This window comes from Macaca thibetana, chromosome 3 (genome assembly GCF_024542745.1).
Source record: "Macaca thibetana thibetana isolate TM-01 chromosome 3, ASM2454274v1, whole genome shotgun sequence".
Classification (NCBI taxonomy): Eukaryota; Metazoa; Chordata; class Mammalia; order Primates; family Cercopithecidae; genus Macaca; species Macaca thibetana.
The window spans coordinates 163699537-163717222 of NC_065580.1; the positions used below are offsets into that span (position 1 = coordinate 163699537).

Genomic DNA, 17686 nt, shown 5'->3' on the forward strand with positions numbered 1-17686 from the left:
TCGCGTCTTAAAAATTTGGCCTTGGACAAACAAACCTGTCTGTCTCTGGATTCATTGTGGAGATATTTTAAACAAAAAATTAGAAACCTCACAAGCAGGGGGCTGAACTGAGCAACCGGGTTGGTAATATCTGATCACTATGATCTTTAATGGAAAAGAGAAAGAACTTTGTGAAAAGATTGGTGACAACTAATATCAGTCTCGTATAGTTCCTCCCATACTTACCTCTCTGGAACAAGCAAGACTGCCCCTCCCCTGGGTGACTGCAGTAATCAGCCCAGGGGTCACCTGGTTCCTACTTCAAGGCATGTGGATGTTCCCTTTACATCCTAAGTCAGATCCCGGGGAGCAACCTGCTCACAACCTTCTGAGGGCCCCCATCTCTTGCAACGGCTTCTAAGTTCTACATCATTCAGGCTCCTCCATCCTCTCTGACGCGAACTATTACTATTCTTCCCTTGTTCAGTTCACTCCTGCCGTGCCGTGCCAGGCATATCCTGCCTCGGGGACCTGGCACTTGCTGAACCCCGCATATGGAACTCCCTCCCCGATATGTCTGCGTGACTCACTCCCTCACCCTGTGTTTCTTTCCCATTACCACTGTAACAAATGATGACAAAGTCCATGTCATAAAACGATACAAATATATTAATAGTTCTGGAGGTCAGAAATCCAAAATGGGTTTCACTGGGATAAAAAATATCAAGGTGTTGGCAGGACTGCACTCCTTCTGGAGGCTCTAGGGGAAAACCCATTTCTTTGCCTTTCCCAGCTTCTAGAGGCCACTTGTACTCCTTTGCCCATGGCCCCCTCTTTCATCCTTACTCTCTGACCTCTGCTGCTGCTGTCAGAGCTCCTTCTCTGCCTCTGAGTCTCCTGCTTCTCTTTTTTTTGAGACAGAGTCTCGCTCTGTAGCCCAGGCTGGAGTACAATGGCACCATCTTGGCTCACTGCAACCTCCGCCTCCCGGGTTCAAGTGATTCTCCTGCCTCAGCCTCCCAAGTAGCTGGGACTACAGGCGCATGTCACCATGCCTCACTAATTTTTGTATTTTTAGTGGAGATGGGGTTTTACCACGTTGGCTAAGTTGAACTCGAACGCCTGACCTCAGGTGATTCACCTGGCTCGGCCTCCCAAAGTGCTAGGATTACAGGCATGAGCCACGGTGCCCAGCCAAGATCTTCAATTTCATCACACCCACAAGCCCCTTTGGCATAGAGGTTAGTCTGTTCACATATCTGGGATTAGGATGTAGACTAGACATCTTTGGGGGCCATTATTCTGCTTACCACATCTCCCTTGGGTCTTTACTCAAACGCTACCTTCTCAGGAACGCCCTCTCAGGCCATCTGTGGTGGATGCTGTGGGTGGCCGGCTCATGTCCCCTTTTCCAGTCAGTGCACACCCACTACTGCTGCTGCACGTGTCTGCTTATATATCTCAGAGCTGATCCTTCTCTAAGTGACAGGTGAGGCCAACTGGATTTCCTGGGTGGAGTGGGGACTTGGGGAACTTTCCTGTCTTGCAAGAGGACTGTAAAATGCACCAATCAGGAACATTTTTGTCTCACAAGAGGATTGTAAAATGTACCAATCAGCGCTCTGTATAACACACCAATCAGCGCTCTGTAAAATGCACCAATCAGCACTCTGTAAAATACACCAATCAGTGCTCTGTAAAATGCACCAATCGTCAGGATCCTAAAAGTAGCCAATCACGGGGAGGACTGAAAAAAGGGCACTCTGATAGGACAGAAACGAACATGGGAAAGGACAATAAGGGAATAAAAGCTGGCCATGTCCAGCCAGCAGTGGCAGCCCCCTCAGGTCCCTTTCCAAGCTGTGAAAGCTTTGTCCTTTTGCTCTTTACAATAAACCATGCTACTGCTCACTCTTTGGGTCTGTGCCATCTTTAAGAGCTATAACACTCACCACAAAGGTTCATGGCTCCATTCTTGAAGTCAGCAAGACCACGAACCCACTGGCAGGAACCAACTCTGGACACATAAGGAATTGCCCTTGCCCAAAAGGGGGCTGCCTCATCTGGAGGCCATGCCATAGATCACCACCAGTAACTGACTGGCTGCTGACTTGAAGACATGGTTCATGCTTCAGAGAACCCCTTGGGATCAGGCTTAGCTGAGAGCCACATGCTTGCTTAATTTCTCTCTCCCCATCCCTACCTGTTCCCTCTTTCCCCTTCTCCTAAGATGCCCCCACCAATAAATCACACTTAAAAATGAATTCACATCCCAGGTTCTGCTTCTAGCAAATGCAAATCAAGACACTGTCCTATTAAAAATAGCAACCCACTCTCCTCCACCTGACATCCCCCTTACCTCCTTTCCTGCATAATTTTTTTCCATGGTACTTACTTAACATACAATCTATTTTACATGTTGATCTTGTTCTGTCTCCTAATGCAATGTAAGCTCCACAAGGTGAGAAGTTTTTATCTGTTTTCTTCACTGCTAAATCCTCAATATCCAGAAAAGAATCTGGCTCATAAGAGGCCCCCAATAAACATTTGTCAAATGAATGAACAGAGCTTTTCCTTAGGGCCTAAATATTAATAAAAGAGCCACACAATTAATTTTAGGGCTTGACAAGGGGAAGGTGTTTATCCAGATCTCTGGGCTAAAATCCCCCCATATCAGTCTGCCCTAGGATCGCAGTGCTTACTGCTGAGCCTATGTTAATGCTGGTCTCAGGCTATCCTTCCAAGACCCCTCGCCATCCAAACCTGTCTGGTGTCTGAGTTTGGCTAGTTGAGAGTAGGTCAGATGGCAAGCAGAGAGTGGCAGAGGTCACGTTACCTGAACCTATTTGCTTCCTGAGTTTCAAACAAGAATTTGACATCAGGTACAGTATTTGGATAATTAGAGAGTGTGGCACTTGACCTGTCTTGGGTAATAATCAAAGAATGAGGGCTGACTTGATGTGCAGCATGACGTGTTCACACCAAGTAAAAATGGAATAACCCGAGAGGATGTTGTTATGTTTCACCTCGGTAGGTGAAATGGAAAAGAGTCAGGGGAGAAAGTGAGTCATCACAGAGTTCATCAGCCTTCAAGGAGCTTGTGCCTTCTCAGTCAGCAACACGTTCACCTTGGAACTGGGAACTGAGTTTCAATGGTAGACACCATCTGTCTACCAGGTCACTAATTTCAGTTTTTATTGTCTATAGGAGTTTTGTTTTTATGTAAGATCAATGATATAATAAAACATACATATATATCCAGTCTTTGTCCCTAGCTCCTGGAGCAGAGCTTCAAAAATCTGTGCAATTTCCTGAACGATAGGAGTGTCTTTTGTCCACAAGCCCCTTTTAGGGGCCATATATGAGTTTATGCTTGTGAGGCGACGGGGCGGGGTGTGGACAGCTTCAGGATGAGGGCTGGTCCCTAGGAAAACTAACCACATATGATCAGACGGTTGGAACTGCCAGCTCCCCCATTTGACCTCTATCCAAGGAGGGGAGTGGGCTGGAGACTGAGATCAATCCTGCAGCCAGTAATTTAATCAATCACACCTACATAATGAAACCCAATACAAACTGTGAACACCAAGGGTTGGGGAGCCCCCAAATTCATGAACATATGGATGCACAGAGAGGGTGGTACACCCTGATTCCCCAGGGACAGAAGCTCCTGCACTTGGGATCCTTCCAGACCTTGTCCTGTGCACCTCTTCAATGGCTGTCCCTCAATTCCTTTGTAATAAAGTGGTAATCATAACACTTTCCCGAGTTCTCTGAGTCATTTTAGCGAAGTATCAAACCTAAAGGGAGGTCATGGGAACTCCCGAATTTGGAGCCAGGTCAGATGGAAGTGCAGGTAACCTTGTCACCCAGGACTTGTGGCTGGCGTCTGAAGTGGGGGCAGGCAGTTTTGTGGGACTGAGCCTTTCACCTGTGGGGTCTGTGCTAACCTCGGGTAGTGTCAGAAATGAACTGAATCATTGGACAACTAGTTAGTGTCAGATAGCTGGTGTTAGAACAAAGATATGCACATTTATTTTCCATTTATATTTCTGAAAGAGCTATAGTCAGATAGAATCTATATGTAGTTTTAGGTTTGCCTGTATTTTGTTGACATAAAAATAACTTAAGCTAAAGGTGTCTGAGATGTTCTTTCCTTTAGAACCAGTCTATGCATCATCTGGTCTTGAGGAACACTAGAGAATCAAATCATACTGCCCTGTAGTGAAGCCAACACACAGCACTGTTATGTGCTAGGCAACGTTCCGTAGCTCACTTCATTCACAAATGACCATATCACTTTGTCAATGAAAAGAGCCAAAGTCAGTAACATACTTGAAGAGATTTAGTCTGAGCCAAATACAAGTGACCAATGGCCCATGACACAGCCCCAGGAGATCCCGAGAACCCTTGGTCAGAGTGCAGCTTGGTTTTATACATTTTAGGGAGACATAAGGCATCAGTCAATGCATGTAAGACGTACACTGGTTCAATCTGGAAAGGTGGGACAACTCGAAGTGGGGGCTTCCAGGTCATAGATAGATTCAAAGATTTCCTGATTAAAGACTTGGAATTAATAAAAGGAAGCATCTGGATTAAGACAAAGGGTTGTGGAGGCCACGGTTCCTATTATGCAGATGAAGCCTCTGGTAGCAGGCTTCAGAGAGAATAGATTGTAAATGTTTCTTACCGGACTTAAAAAAGTACCAGACTCTTAGTGAATTCTCTCTTGGATCAGGAAGAAGACCTGGACTGGGAAGGCGGTTCTTTATAGAAAGCAGATTTTCCCTGCAAGAGACAGCTTTGCAGGGCCATTTTAAATATGTCAAATAAATGTATTTTGGGGTAAAATACTTTGATTTCTTTTAGGGCCTGCTACCCATCATGTTGGTATTAGTGCTATAAAGCGTCTTTTTGTCTTAAGGTTTCTGTTTTAACATTAGTGCTGGCCAGCTGTGCCTGAATTCCAAAGGTAGGAAGGTACAGTGAGGCATGTCTGGACCACTCATTCCCATCATGACCTGAACTGGTGTTTCATTTACTTTACTGTATTTGGCCCTTGTCCAAGAGGAGGGGTCCATTCAGTTGGTTGGAGGGCTTAGAATTTTATTTTGGTTTACAACTAAAGTAATTTCTTTATAGATCCTACCTTATTTTTATTCTCGTAAATCAGAACATTAAAGATACTTCCATTGGTGTCAGAGGCATTTGAGCCAGAGCAACTCCATCTTGAATCGAAGCTGGGTAAAATGAGGCTGGGACCCATTGGGCTGCATTCCCAGACAGTTAAGGCATTGTAACTTACAGGATGAGATAGGAGGTGGGCACAAGATACAGGTCATAAAGACCTTGCTGATAAAACAGACTGCAGTAAAGCCGGCCAGAACCCACCAAAACCAAGATGGTTGTCCTCACTGCTACACTCTCACCAGCACCATGAGTTTACAAATGCCACGGCAATGTCAGGAAGTTACCCTACATGGTCTAAAAGGGAGAGGCATGAATAATCTACCCCTTGTTTAGCATATCATCAAGAAATAATCATAAACATGGGCAACCAGCAGCCCTTGGGGCTGCTCTGTCTACGGACTAGCCATTCTTTATTCCTTTACTTTCCTAATAAACTTGCTTTCACTTTATGGACTCGCCCTGAATTCTTTCTTGTGCAAGATCCAAGAACCCTCTTTTGGGGTCTGGATTGGGATCCCTTTCCCCTAACACTGGGGTTGGGACATTTAGAAGGGCTTCTTTGAGGAAGACTTGCATAGCTTCTCACTTTTGGTAAAATAGGTGGAGACTTGGCTACTTCCTGAGAAAACAATCAGCAGGGAGTTCCGAGATTTGATTGTTCTCACTCCCAAGGGGAGGAAGGTTTGGGATCACACTGTTTACTGTTCTGATGTCTGTGTAACAGAAAGGTGTTCAGCCTTCATTAGTGATTTTCTTGCACATCCTGGCAAGGGTCCCTTTCATCTATGAGCTACAGCTGATGCCAGATCACATCTATGAACTGCACCCAACCTCGCTGCTTCCACCTTTTCACCCCTTAATGCCACTGTATGCCACTGTCTCAAGCAGCTCCACCTCTTCTGGCATTTGGCTTCAGCAACGGCCACACTAAGGGCACACGGCGCTGAATTTAATCCTGACTCCCTGAAATAAAAGCATTTCCATTTCAAGACTTCTGATCTCATCGAGTAGTATCTGGTTGTCTTTTGGTATGACAACATAAAAGTGACGCTACCAGATTGTACACACGAATCAACAGAAAATACCTCTGGGAGGTGCCATTATTGGAAGAAAGACCTTTAGTGCTCCACGAATTTCCGATTCTTTTCTTTAAATAGGCTTGCCCTCAGAGTAAAAGCATGAATACTCAAAACACGAATTTAAAAAAATGAACATACCTGATTCCTGGCCAGGTTGAAGGAGGGTGCATTTTAAGGGAGACTTTATGACTGCCTGCTCATCGTTATGATCGAAATAAACAGATACACAGTAGTTTGTGTTTGGAATTAACTTGTCAATGATATAGGTGAAATTTCCACTCATGTTTCCTTTTATTGTGGGTTTATGCTGTAAAAATAAGCAAAAAGTCAGTAAGACTCTGAGAATTTCATTTAGAGGCAGGACTTAAGAATCTCTTTTGGGATTTGTCTTCAAATCTCAAACAGGGTTAGATTTATCACAGGCTTGGTAAGAAAAAGGATTTATAAGTCACCTGGAGTACGTAAGCTATCAGAAAACTACACCTACATGCACTTATATACACCCGCACACACACATATTTTACACCCATGAAATCTAGTCTAGCAACTTCATTTTACAAATGAGATAAAAGTCTTCAAAGAGGAATAAAAGTCTCTGTGACATCATTTTTACATGATTATCTTCTCTCATGGACAGTGTGTGTCTACTTTACACTTGAGAAAGTGCCTTCATAACATTAACTCTTTTGACTTTCAAAACAGTCTGCAAAATAGGCATTCTCTCCATTCAACGGATGAGAAAACTGTAGCTCAGTGTGGCTAAGTAACTTCTCCAAGGTCACAGAGCTTGTCTGTGACAAAACTGACGTCTAGTTTCTCATCTTCTCCCTTTATCGATAGATAGATAGATAGATAGATAGATAGAGATAGATAGATAGATGGGGGTCTCACTCTATTGCCCAGGCTGGAGTGCAGTGGCACTATCTTGGCTCACTGCAACCTCCAACTCCTGGGTTCAAGAGATTCTCTTGCCTCAGCCTCCTGAGTAGCTGGGATTATAGGTGCCTGCCACCATGCCTGGCTAATTTTTTTTTTTTTTTTTGAGACACAGTCTCACTCTGTCTGGAGTGCAGTGGCTGGATCTCAGCTCACTGCAAGCTCCACCTCCCAGGTTTATGCCATTCTCCTGCCTCAGCCTCTGGAGTAGCTGGGACGACAGGTGCCCGCCACCACGCCCGGCTAGTTTTTTGTATTTTTTAGTAGAGATGGGGTTTCACCACGTTGGTCAGGCTGGTCTTGAACTCCTGACCTCAAGTGATCTGCCTGCCTTGGCCTCCCAAAGTGCTGGGATTACAGGCGTGAGTCACCGCGCCCAGCCATCCCCCTTTAAACACCTGGCCTCTTCTTTCCTGTAGTTGCGTTCCACTTCAGAATTTAAAAGATGATATGAAGGCTCTTTCATGAATAATAACTTTTGTATCATGTTTTACAGTTTTTTAAATACATTCTTACTAGCAGTTTAATAAATGAGGATTCCTAGCAGCTCACATACAGCCTTCAGTAATAATGTTTTTCTGTAAATTTCTGTTTGGGAGGAGGAGTTAGTAAACAAACTTACGACCCAACAAACTAAAAGCTTCCCCTTCAGTGACCACCACACAGCCTCCTTCCCTGTTTGGAAAAACTCCTTAGAAAAATGAGTTCTCTTCACTGTCTCCAATTTTTCTCCTCCTGCTCTTTCTTGAATCTACTCCAACCAGCTCTTTGACCTTGACTCTATTAAAACTACTTTTATCAAGGACACAATGTTGCTAAATCCAATAGTCAGTCCTCTTCCATTGTCCCATTTGCAGCACTGGACTCAGTAAACCACTTTCTCCTTCTGGAACGTTCTTCTCTCAGCTACCGGGACACCACTCTCACCTGCTTCTCTCCATGCCGGTTGCTCTTTTTCAGTCGATTTTGCTGTTTCTTCCTCATGTGCCAGATCTCCAAATTTTGGAATGTTCCCGGGGTTATGTCCTTGGACGCCTTCTCTTCTGAGTGTCTATTCCAGGTGATCTCATCTGGTTTCAGGGCATTCAACATGCACCAAGAAGCCAGTGGCTCCCAGGCTCTCTTTCTAGCTGGGGGTTCTCCCCTGGACTCCAGACTGGCACATCCAGCTCCTTCCCCACGTCTCCTCCTAGATCCCTTACGGGCACCTGGAATTTAACATGTCCCAAACCCTCTAACCCTATCTAACCCTCACCTGCTTCATTCATCATCTTCCATAGTTAATGGGGAAGTTCGTCTTGCTCCGTGTGCAAAATATATGCAGAATTATGAGCTGGGCATGGTGGCTCACACCTGTAATCCCAACACTTTGGGAGGCTCAGGTGGGTGGACTGCCTGAGGTCAGGAGTTAGAGACCAGCCTGGCCAACACAGTGAAACCCTGTCTCTACTAAAAATACAAAAAATTAGCTGGGTGTGGTGGTGGGTGCCTGTAATCCCAGCTACTAGGGAGGCTGAGGCAGGAGAATTGCTTGAACCTGGGAGGCGGAGGTTACAGTGAGCCGAGATCGTGCCATTGCAGTCCAGCCTGGGCAACAAGAGTGAAACTCTGTCTCAAAAACAAACAAGCAAACAAAACTCCAAAATATATGCAGAATTTGATGGCTTCTCACTACTCATTACCCCTCTACTATCAAGGTCCAAGCCACCACCATCTGTTGCTTGGATTATACTAGTAGCTTTTTTTTTCTTGATTTAATTTAAAGGCTAATTTTCTTTATGAAGAAGGTGTCTATTAACTACAGTTTTTCCTCTTACAGAGTAGTCAGTATCCTAATAAGCATCAGTCTCTTATTTTAGGAATCATAATCTAAAACATAGAGTTAGTTGCTTATGGGGTGAACACAAATGAGACATGATTGAAACAGGAGATTTAATGACACTTCACATAGTCCTTAGGCCACATAAACTTATTTTCCCCCCATTTTTGCTCCTTTTCCTAGAGTATTGATTATAATCCATGTTGATATTAAAAGAAACATGATACTAATCATATAATTTGTTACTGCCTATTAAGTGACTGCCACCCTGATTGTGTCTTAACTGGTCTCCTAACTCCCATCTTTGCCCCTATGGTCTATTTTTAACAGCCCAGCCAGGATGCCCTGTTAAGCCTTGGGTTCCAGGGGCTTCCATCACACTCAGAAGACCCAGACCCACAAACTCCTACCAGGTCCAGCCACATTTACCCTCTGACCTCACCTCCCCCTCACCTCCTGCTTGGTCACTCCAGTTCAGCCACCTCTCCCTGCTGCTGCTGAAACACACCGGGCTCACTCCAGCCTCAGAACCTTTGAACTTCCTGTGCCCTCTGCCTGAAATGCATCTACCCTGATTATCTCTCAGGTTGGTCTTACTTGCAAAGGTTTTATACTTGGCAAAGGGCTCTACAGACATAAGCTGCTGCTAGACCAGTGAGAGCAATTTGACCATTTCCACTTATTCCAGCATTTGGAGGGACAGGGACAACAAAAATTGAAGATCCAGGTCTGTCTGATACCAGATTACCCTAAGGTTACTGACAGTCAGGTCCTTCGCAGAAATTATGAGAGGACAGAACTGCCAGAAGAGCCACTTCCTTACTGTGTGTGACGGCCAGACAGGCAGCGACAAATGCTTTTCACAGGTGGCTCAGCTAAACCCTCCTTTTCAAAGAAATCTCTCCAGGGCTCACTGAAATTTGGCTGTACTCTGCATCTCCCTCCCACACCCTCTCTCCTGTGTGTTCCTTTATGTTGTACATGTGGCTTATTCTTTTTTTTTTTTTGAGACGGAGTCTTGCTCTGTTGCCCAGGCTGGAACGCAATGGTGCAATCTCGGCTCACTGCAACCTCTGCCTCCCAGGTTCAAGCAATTATCCTGCCTCAGACTCTGGAGTAGCTGGGATTACAGGTGTTTGCCACCAGACCCGGCTAATGTTTGTATTTTTAGTACAGATTGGGTGTCACCATATTGGCCAGGCTGGTCTCAAACTCCCGACCTTAGGTGATCTGCCCACCTCGGCCTCCCAAAGCGCTGGGATTATAGGCGTGAGCCACCACGCCCAGCTGTGGTTTATTCTTTTAAAGAAGACTGTGCTGCAGGTTTAGATCAATATAGTGAATGAACTATAGTGACTTCTTCCCTAAGGTCAGACCACACAGAAGCCTGACCTTTCAGCTTTAATTGTTCAACTGCAAATTTCCTTTCAAAACAGACAGTCAAGTGCATTGACTACCCACTCAGAACTGTTTTGATCCTAACAGGAGAAGCCACTTACCTTCTTAACAATCCCCTCTGACTGCTCTTCAATGACAAGTGATAAATCAAACTGTAATTCTTCCTCAACAATAGATGGAAATTTCACGATCACATTAATGTGGTTGGTAAAACCAACAATCTCAAACTCTGGCGGTTCAAAAGACACTGTTCAGAAAACAAAAACAGACAGGAATATGTGACTGAGACCATACGTGGCCCACAAAGTCTAAAGTGGTTCTTCTCTGGCCCTGTATAGAAAATCTGCCAAGACCTGATTTACATCATAATTTTTCATTGCTAATGCTATTCCACTAAGTGACTGTATCACGATTTAACTGATTCACTGTTTTGAACATTTAAATTGTCTCTGATTTTTATTAAAGACTTAATGTATCATGGGATATTCTTGGAACTACATTTTTGCATTTGTCCTTCATAATTTCTATCTTTCTCTTTCTCTTTCTCTCTCTCTCTGTCTCTCTTTTTTTCTTTCTTTCTTTTTTAATGTAGAGATAGGGTTTCGCCATGTTGCTCGGGCTGGTCTTGAACTCCTGAGCTCAAGTGATCCACTGCTCTCGGCCTCCCAAAGTGCTGGGATTACAGGTATGAGCCACTGTGCCCGGCCTTAATAATTTCTTTGGGACAAGTTACTAAAGAATTCTGGATTAGAGTAAGCACATGTTAAGGTTTTTAATACATGCTGTCAATTACTTCAGATGGACCATGCCAAAGCAAGCTCTTTGTATTCCCTCTAAGCCTGGATATTTATGTATTTTTCATATTTATCATTTGAGTCATGAAACATATCTCACTGTTACTTTAATATGCATTCTCTAAGCCTGGATATTTACGTATTTTTCATATTTATCATTTGAGTCATGAAACATATCTCATTGTTACTTTAATACGCATTCTTTAACAACCCAAATACCATGAACTACAAATTCTGATTTTCTTTCTTTTCTGTGTGTACACACAGATGTCTGTTTATACACATACATCAACATGCACACAAATCTAGCAAATGTCATATCTGAATTGTTTGCCACAGTGGCAACAAAGTAGTAGTCATCCTTACTACTTTGCTAAGCATGTATGAGCACGTGCACACCTGCCTAGCCTACAACAGGAAGCTGAGACCAAATGGTTCTCTGGGAAACTCGTTGTAAAGTGGGAAACTGAAAAAGTAACAGAGCTGGAGCTGTTAACACAGTGCCTTAGGGAGCTGACTTGAGTCATAGGGAAAGAAAGAAGGGGTAGACCTGTTCTTCGGTTCTAGTCTTCTCCTCTGAGCTTTGGGTCCTAGGTGCATGCACACTTGGGTGTTCACACACAAAAGAACTATTGGGTTATAACGTGGGGGTGGAGTTGCTGTATCAAGAAAACACTAGGGTCAGGTGTGGTGGCTCATGCTTGTAATCTCAGCACCTTGGGAGGCTGAGGCAGGCAGATCACTTGCGGTCAGGAGTTCGAGACCAGCCTGGCCAACATGGTGAAACATTTCTACTAAAAGTACAAAAAAATGAGCCAAGCGTGAGGGTGTGTGCTTGTAATCCCAGCTACTCTGGAGGCTGAGGTGGGAGAATCGCTTGAACCCAGAAGGTGGAGGTTGCAGTGAGCCGAGATCGCACCATTGCACTCTAGCCTAGGTGACAGAGTGAGACTCCATCTCAAAAAAACAAAAAAAGAAAGACAGACGGAGAGAAAGAGAGAAAGAGAGAGAGAGAGAGAGAGAGAAAGAAAGAAAGAAAGAAAGAAAGAAAGAAAGAAAGAAAGAAAGAAAGAAAAAAAGAAAGAAAGAAAGAAAGAAAGAAAGAAAGAAAGAAAGAAAGAAAGAAAGGGAAAGAAAGAAAGAAAGAAAAGAAAAGAAAAGAAAAGAAAAGAAAAGAAGGAAAGAAGGAAAGAAAGAAAATACTGGGCCAAAGAGGTGGGAGAGCTAGATCCAGCCCACCTGAACCTGGCTCCACACTTCCTGTCAGGCTATGAAACCGAAAAACAGCAGCTCCTACTGCCTTATATAGGCACTGGGCGAATCTGCAAAGTACAAGTTATCATTCCACTTTTCAGATTTAAAAAACCAAGGCTCAGAGAGGCAAAGCAGTCCACGGATACAGAGCTAGGAAGTGGCAGGGCCAAGAGGTGAGCCCAGCCCCAGGTCTAAAACACCTTTGCAGACCTCCTATTTCACAGAATAGCAAATGATAATGATCTTGATGATGGGGACAAAGTGGAGAAACAGAGATAAACTCACTGTCTATGTCCAGCCAGAAATTGTGTGAGCAATTGAACAAGGTTGTGTTCCCGCTGAATCCTTCTAGGCTGGTGACATAGGCCTCATGTGTGCTTCTCCACTCATCTGTGAGGTCACAAAATGATCTTGTGGTATTTGCACAGTTCTTAACTATCTTCAAATCTTCTGGTTTACTTTGGAAAGAAAAAATGGAAAAAGGAAAGTGTGAGCATTGACGTAATGAGTCTATTTTTGGGTGCCTTACTTCATTGTCTCCTTTAGGGCTCTGCTCAAATATCACTGTACTAAGTGATCTTCCCAACCATCTTATTGAAAATGGAACATCTTATACCCTCCCCACCCCTGCACTTTCAATCCCTCTCTCTCTTCTTGATTGTAGCATTTACTCACACCTGTCACACTATACCTTTGTTTACTCATGTCTCCATTTACATAATGTCTGCTCCAGGAGGGCAAGGACTTTGGTTCACAGTTGGACCCCCTGGCAGGTAGCAGGTGCTCAGTAAAATTTGCCGGATGAGTAAATGAATGAATTTGGGCCCTCATGGTGGAGGCCTCAGATCTCCCTCCCTCTATGGGACAATCATGAATGCCTTCCCTGAGACCCCCTCCCTCTCTGGCTAAGACTAGATGATCCAGTCCTAAGTCAGACCTGGTCTATTTCAGGGACAGCACAGACATCTCATCTACCAAGCTTCAGTTAGTTGGATGATACATGTGACCACTCAATGCAGAGAAAAACTTTTAAGACTTTAGCAGGCACCAAACAGAAACTCACAAGAGGTCTTCCACTGGCTTAGTCAGTAAGCAGGAGCGGCAGCAGCTCTAGGCCAAATAAATTACCAACAAAAGGACACTCCAAGGGGTTGCTAGATCAAAGCAATGACTTCTAAGATTGGTAGGCGTGGGAAGAAGAAAGACAAACAGGACTCCATCCATTATGTCATGAATCCTTGCAGCAACCTCTCAGCAGAGGCATTCGCTTAGGGGCTGAACTCTGTGCCAAGTGTCAAGCTGGTTAGTGACCAAACCAGACTTTGCACCCAGGCCTGTCCCAGACTAGGCCAGGCAGTTTCTGGTGTCCCAACAGAGTAAAGAAAAGTGAACATAAACCATCAACCTGGTCAAAAGACCTTTGGATTCCTGTCCTCAGATAACGGGACTTTTAAACATTCAGACTGACTGAAATAGAGAAATCATTGCCTAACCCATACACAAGAATTATTTTGTATGTGAGGTTCTGAGCTGTAGAAATTGAATTTGATGACACATACAAGCTTTGTCAAAATAAATGTGGATTATTAAAGTATTCAATTTAATTAAAAATGGATGTGTGATGGATGGTGTTTTGCCTTTGGCCTTTTAAGGCTCTGAATAAGAAACGCAGAGAGAAGGAGAGGTAGACAGGAAAAGAGAGAGGGAGAGGCAGAGAGAGAGAAAAGATCATCTCTTCTTCCACTCCCCATATAACAGAACAACAATATGTTTACCAAGAGAAAATGAAATATCAAACCAACCTCATGATTGTATACAGCAACTTATAGTGAGTTGCCACAATGGAGTGGTTTTTTAATTCCCATGATAAGATGGACCGGAAATTTCGCAATGAGATCTTAAAAGTGCAAGATTCACTTGTGTAATCTAAAGAGAAGAAGGGAAAAAAGGCATTGAAATTTGGAACCCACAGTTGTATTCTGGTCACTGTTCAGTCATTTCTTGGGATCTAGAACCCACATCTCTGGCAGATAACACCTCCAGAGAGCCCTGGGTCTTAAAAACAGGAAGTCTACAGGACATGGGAAATGAATTAATAAGTTAATTCACGAACAACATATTGTCAGGGCAGGCAAGTGTAGGAAACAGGAACTGTGCACTGTGTAAGCAGAGTTTGGACAGAAGGGCTTCTCCAATGCCCTTGGACTGTCCCTCCATGGTTCACTGGACCAAAATAACCCAGGCCATCCCAGCCCACGTGGTACACTTCCTTTCATTCTCCCCTACCCATTCTCCCTCCCCAAGTCGTTCTCTCAACTCAGCTTCCAGCTCCTCCATGAAGTCCTCCTTAAGTAGCTCAGCCCACTGCAAATTTTCATTCCTCTGGATTCCCCAGCATACTTATTCCCTGGATCACAGAGAGCAGGGGAGTATAACATGAGCCCAGACTGGCCCTTTGTAAGCATTTAAGCCCCGTAACAATGCTGAAGTAGGCACTAAGAAGAGACTCATTTTACAGACTGTGACACTGAGTTGAATTATACAATGTCATGCAGGTGGGAAGTGGCAGTGATAAATAAAACATTAAAGCCACACTTGCCAAATTTTGCCTTATATGGTTAAATTGTTAAAGATCATCTAAGTTTCCTGTGGTTAGGACCCAGGCCTTTGTTTCTCGATTGCCAACTCTTCAACCCCAACCAACGCTTAGCACAAGGTTGGACACATATTTAATGCTTAATGAAGTTTTGTGGACAGATTTATATATGTAGCAAGAAGTTTAGTTAAAAAAGATTATCGTCCTTTGTCTGGAACCATCAGGGTGGAAGAATGTAAATTAAAGAGCAAGTATTTCTGGGCCATCTTTTGTTTGGCACAGTCTGTGTCTCCTCGTTCTTCTATTAGTGAGATTATTAAGAGTTTGAATATTCTTTAAAGAAGTTTAAAAATGATCTCTAGTGTTCATTTCTTAGACTAGTTTTGTATCTCTCAAAAAACCAGAGTTAGCTCATTTTAGCTCCTTTTACAGAGAAAGAATCCCAATAAAATTGGTAACAGATGTACAATCAGAAATCAAATATCCCACATTTTATACCTCTGAAAGGCTGCCCCAACACTTTCACTCTTATACAAAATTTAGTGAAGCCAAAAAACATCTCTTACCAGGCAAATCATGTGAAATACCAAACACGAGGCTGATACACACTAGAAGGAAGAAAACACATTAGAGAGGCAACAGTTTTATCTGGGCTCAACTTGCAATGATTACTCTAAGTCTGGAATTCTTTAACACACATTTATTGGTATCAGATTGAGACTTTTCTTGTACTAAAAAAATGCCCACATAGATGGTTTTTATTCTACATTGGTGCCAGCAGCACATGGTGCAAGGACTGTGACCTGAGCTGAGATAAGATCCATTTGGGAGCTGACACTAACAACAGTATGTACGGTCCCTGTTCTGCCCTGCTTTTTCCACTTAAAAATATATTTGGGGCCAGGTGCCGTGGCTCATGCCTGTAATCCCAGCACTTTGGGAGGCCAAGGTGGGTGGACCACATAAGGTCAGGATTCGAGACCAGCCTGGCCAACACGGCAAAACCCTGTCTCTACTAAAAATACAAAAAATTAGCTGGGTGTGGGGGTGCACAGCTGTAGTCCCAACTACTTGGGAGGCTAAGGCAGGAGAATTGCTTGAACCCAGGAGGCGGAGGCTGCAGGGAGCTGAGATCGCTCACTGCATTCCAGCCTGGGTGACAGAGAGAGACCCTGTCTCAAAAAAAAAAAAAAAAAAAAAAAGGCTGGACGCAGTGGCTCACGACTGTAACCCCAGCATTTTGGGAGGCCAAGGCGGGTGGATGACTTGAGGTCAGGAGTTTGAGACCAGCATGGCCAACATGGTGAAACCTTGTCTCTACTAAAAATACAAAAATTAGCTGGGCATGGTGGTGGGTGCCTGTAATCCCAGCTACTTGGTAGGCCCAGGCAGGAGAATTGCTTGAACTCAGGAGGTGGAGGCTGCAGTGAGCTGAGATCACGCCCTGTACTCCAGTCTGGGCAACAGAGTGAAACTATGTCTCAAAACACACACAAACACACACACACACACACACACACACACACACACACGAACTTTTTTTTTTTTTTTTGAGACAGAGTCTCGCTCTGTCGTCCAGACTGGAGTGCAGTGGCGCCATCTCGGCTCACCATGTTAGCCAGACTGGAGTACAGTGGTGCCATCTCGGCTCACCATGTTAGCCAGACTGGAGTGCAGTGGCGCCATCTCGGCTCACCATGTTAGCCAGGATGGTCTTGATCTCCTGACCTCGTGATCCACCTGCCTCGGCGTCCCAAAGTGCAGGGATTACAGGCGTAAGCCACCGCACCCGGCCACACACAAGATCTTTAACACCAAAATAATTTCCTTGTTTTTGTTTAAGTACTTGGGCTGGCTGAGGGAGTGTCCTCAGAAGCAATTGTCCATCCTAGAAACATTCTCAGAATATGAATAAGCATGCTACTAATTAATCAACTTTAGAGTTAAAAGACATTTATCAAAGATTGGGGAGGAAGAAAGGGTGTTAGGAGAAATTACTCTTCAAATTATAGGCGAGCATAGTCCCAATTATTATTGCCTTAAGTCACTCATTTGTTTTCTGAAAATTAACAACAGGACAGGAAATTACACTGAATCTAAACCACTAGTGTAGGTTTCCTATCTGCTTTCCACTTAACTCCTGACGCTAGGCAGGCTGGAACTGGGTCCTCTAGTCAGGGAAATTAGTTTGCTACTTCCTGCCAGGGCTCTCCATGAGGATGGCATCACAGCTTGCTTCTATAAGAGCTAAGATAAAAAGCAGCACTCACCCATGAGAAACAAATTAAGCGGTCTGACGATGAAGGCATTCTGGCTCAAAAGCATCTTTGCTATTTTTAGAGTCTTCTCTTGACTTTTACATCTGAAATCAACATTAGGTGATCAAAATTCTGAAGTGTCTAATTAAATTGCAAATATAAAAATGGGAGCAAAAACAAGACAAGGAGAGACCTGTAAGGAATAGTAAAATTCCTAGCTCCGGGAACTGGATCATTTACCCCATTTATTCAAGTGAGCCTGGTCTCAACTTCTGGGCCCAATCCCCCACCTAGTCAGGGAGGAATTTTAAATTTAACTTTTGAACAGGCAACAGTCATTGGGTTCAACAATTTTAAGCATACAAAAAAAAAAAAAAAATAGT

At 43.9% G+C, this 17686-nt stretch overlaps 1 protein-coding gene across 4 annotated transcripts in view; it reads right to left on the reverse strand.

The window, feature by feature from the left end:
* The window catches only part of IFNAR2 (interferon alpha and beta receptor subunit 2), a 34880-nt gene that overhangs the window by 5213 nt on the left and 11981 nt on the right, over nt 1-17686 (reverse strand). For all 4 annotated transcript variants that reach the window (XM_050785989.1, XM_050785985.1, XM_050785987.1 and 1 more), the window contains exons 2-7: nt 17316-17407; nt 15612-15653; nt 14252-14375; nt 12735-12907; nt 10503-10648; nt 6387-6555 (exon numbers count right to left, since the gene is read on the reverse strand). In XM_050785989.1, the coding sequence (XP_050641946.1) occupies nt 6387-6555; nt 10503-10648; nt 12735-12907; nt 14252-14375; nt 15612-15653; nt 17316-17370 (709 nt within the window). In that variant the 5' untranslated portion in view covers nt 17371-17407. The remainder of the gene's footprint in view (nt 1-6386; nt 6556-10502; nt 10649-12734; nt 12908-14251; nt 14376-15611; nt 15654-17315; nt 17408-17686) is intronic.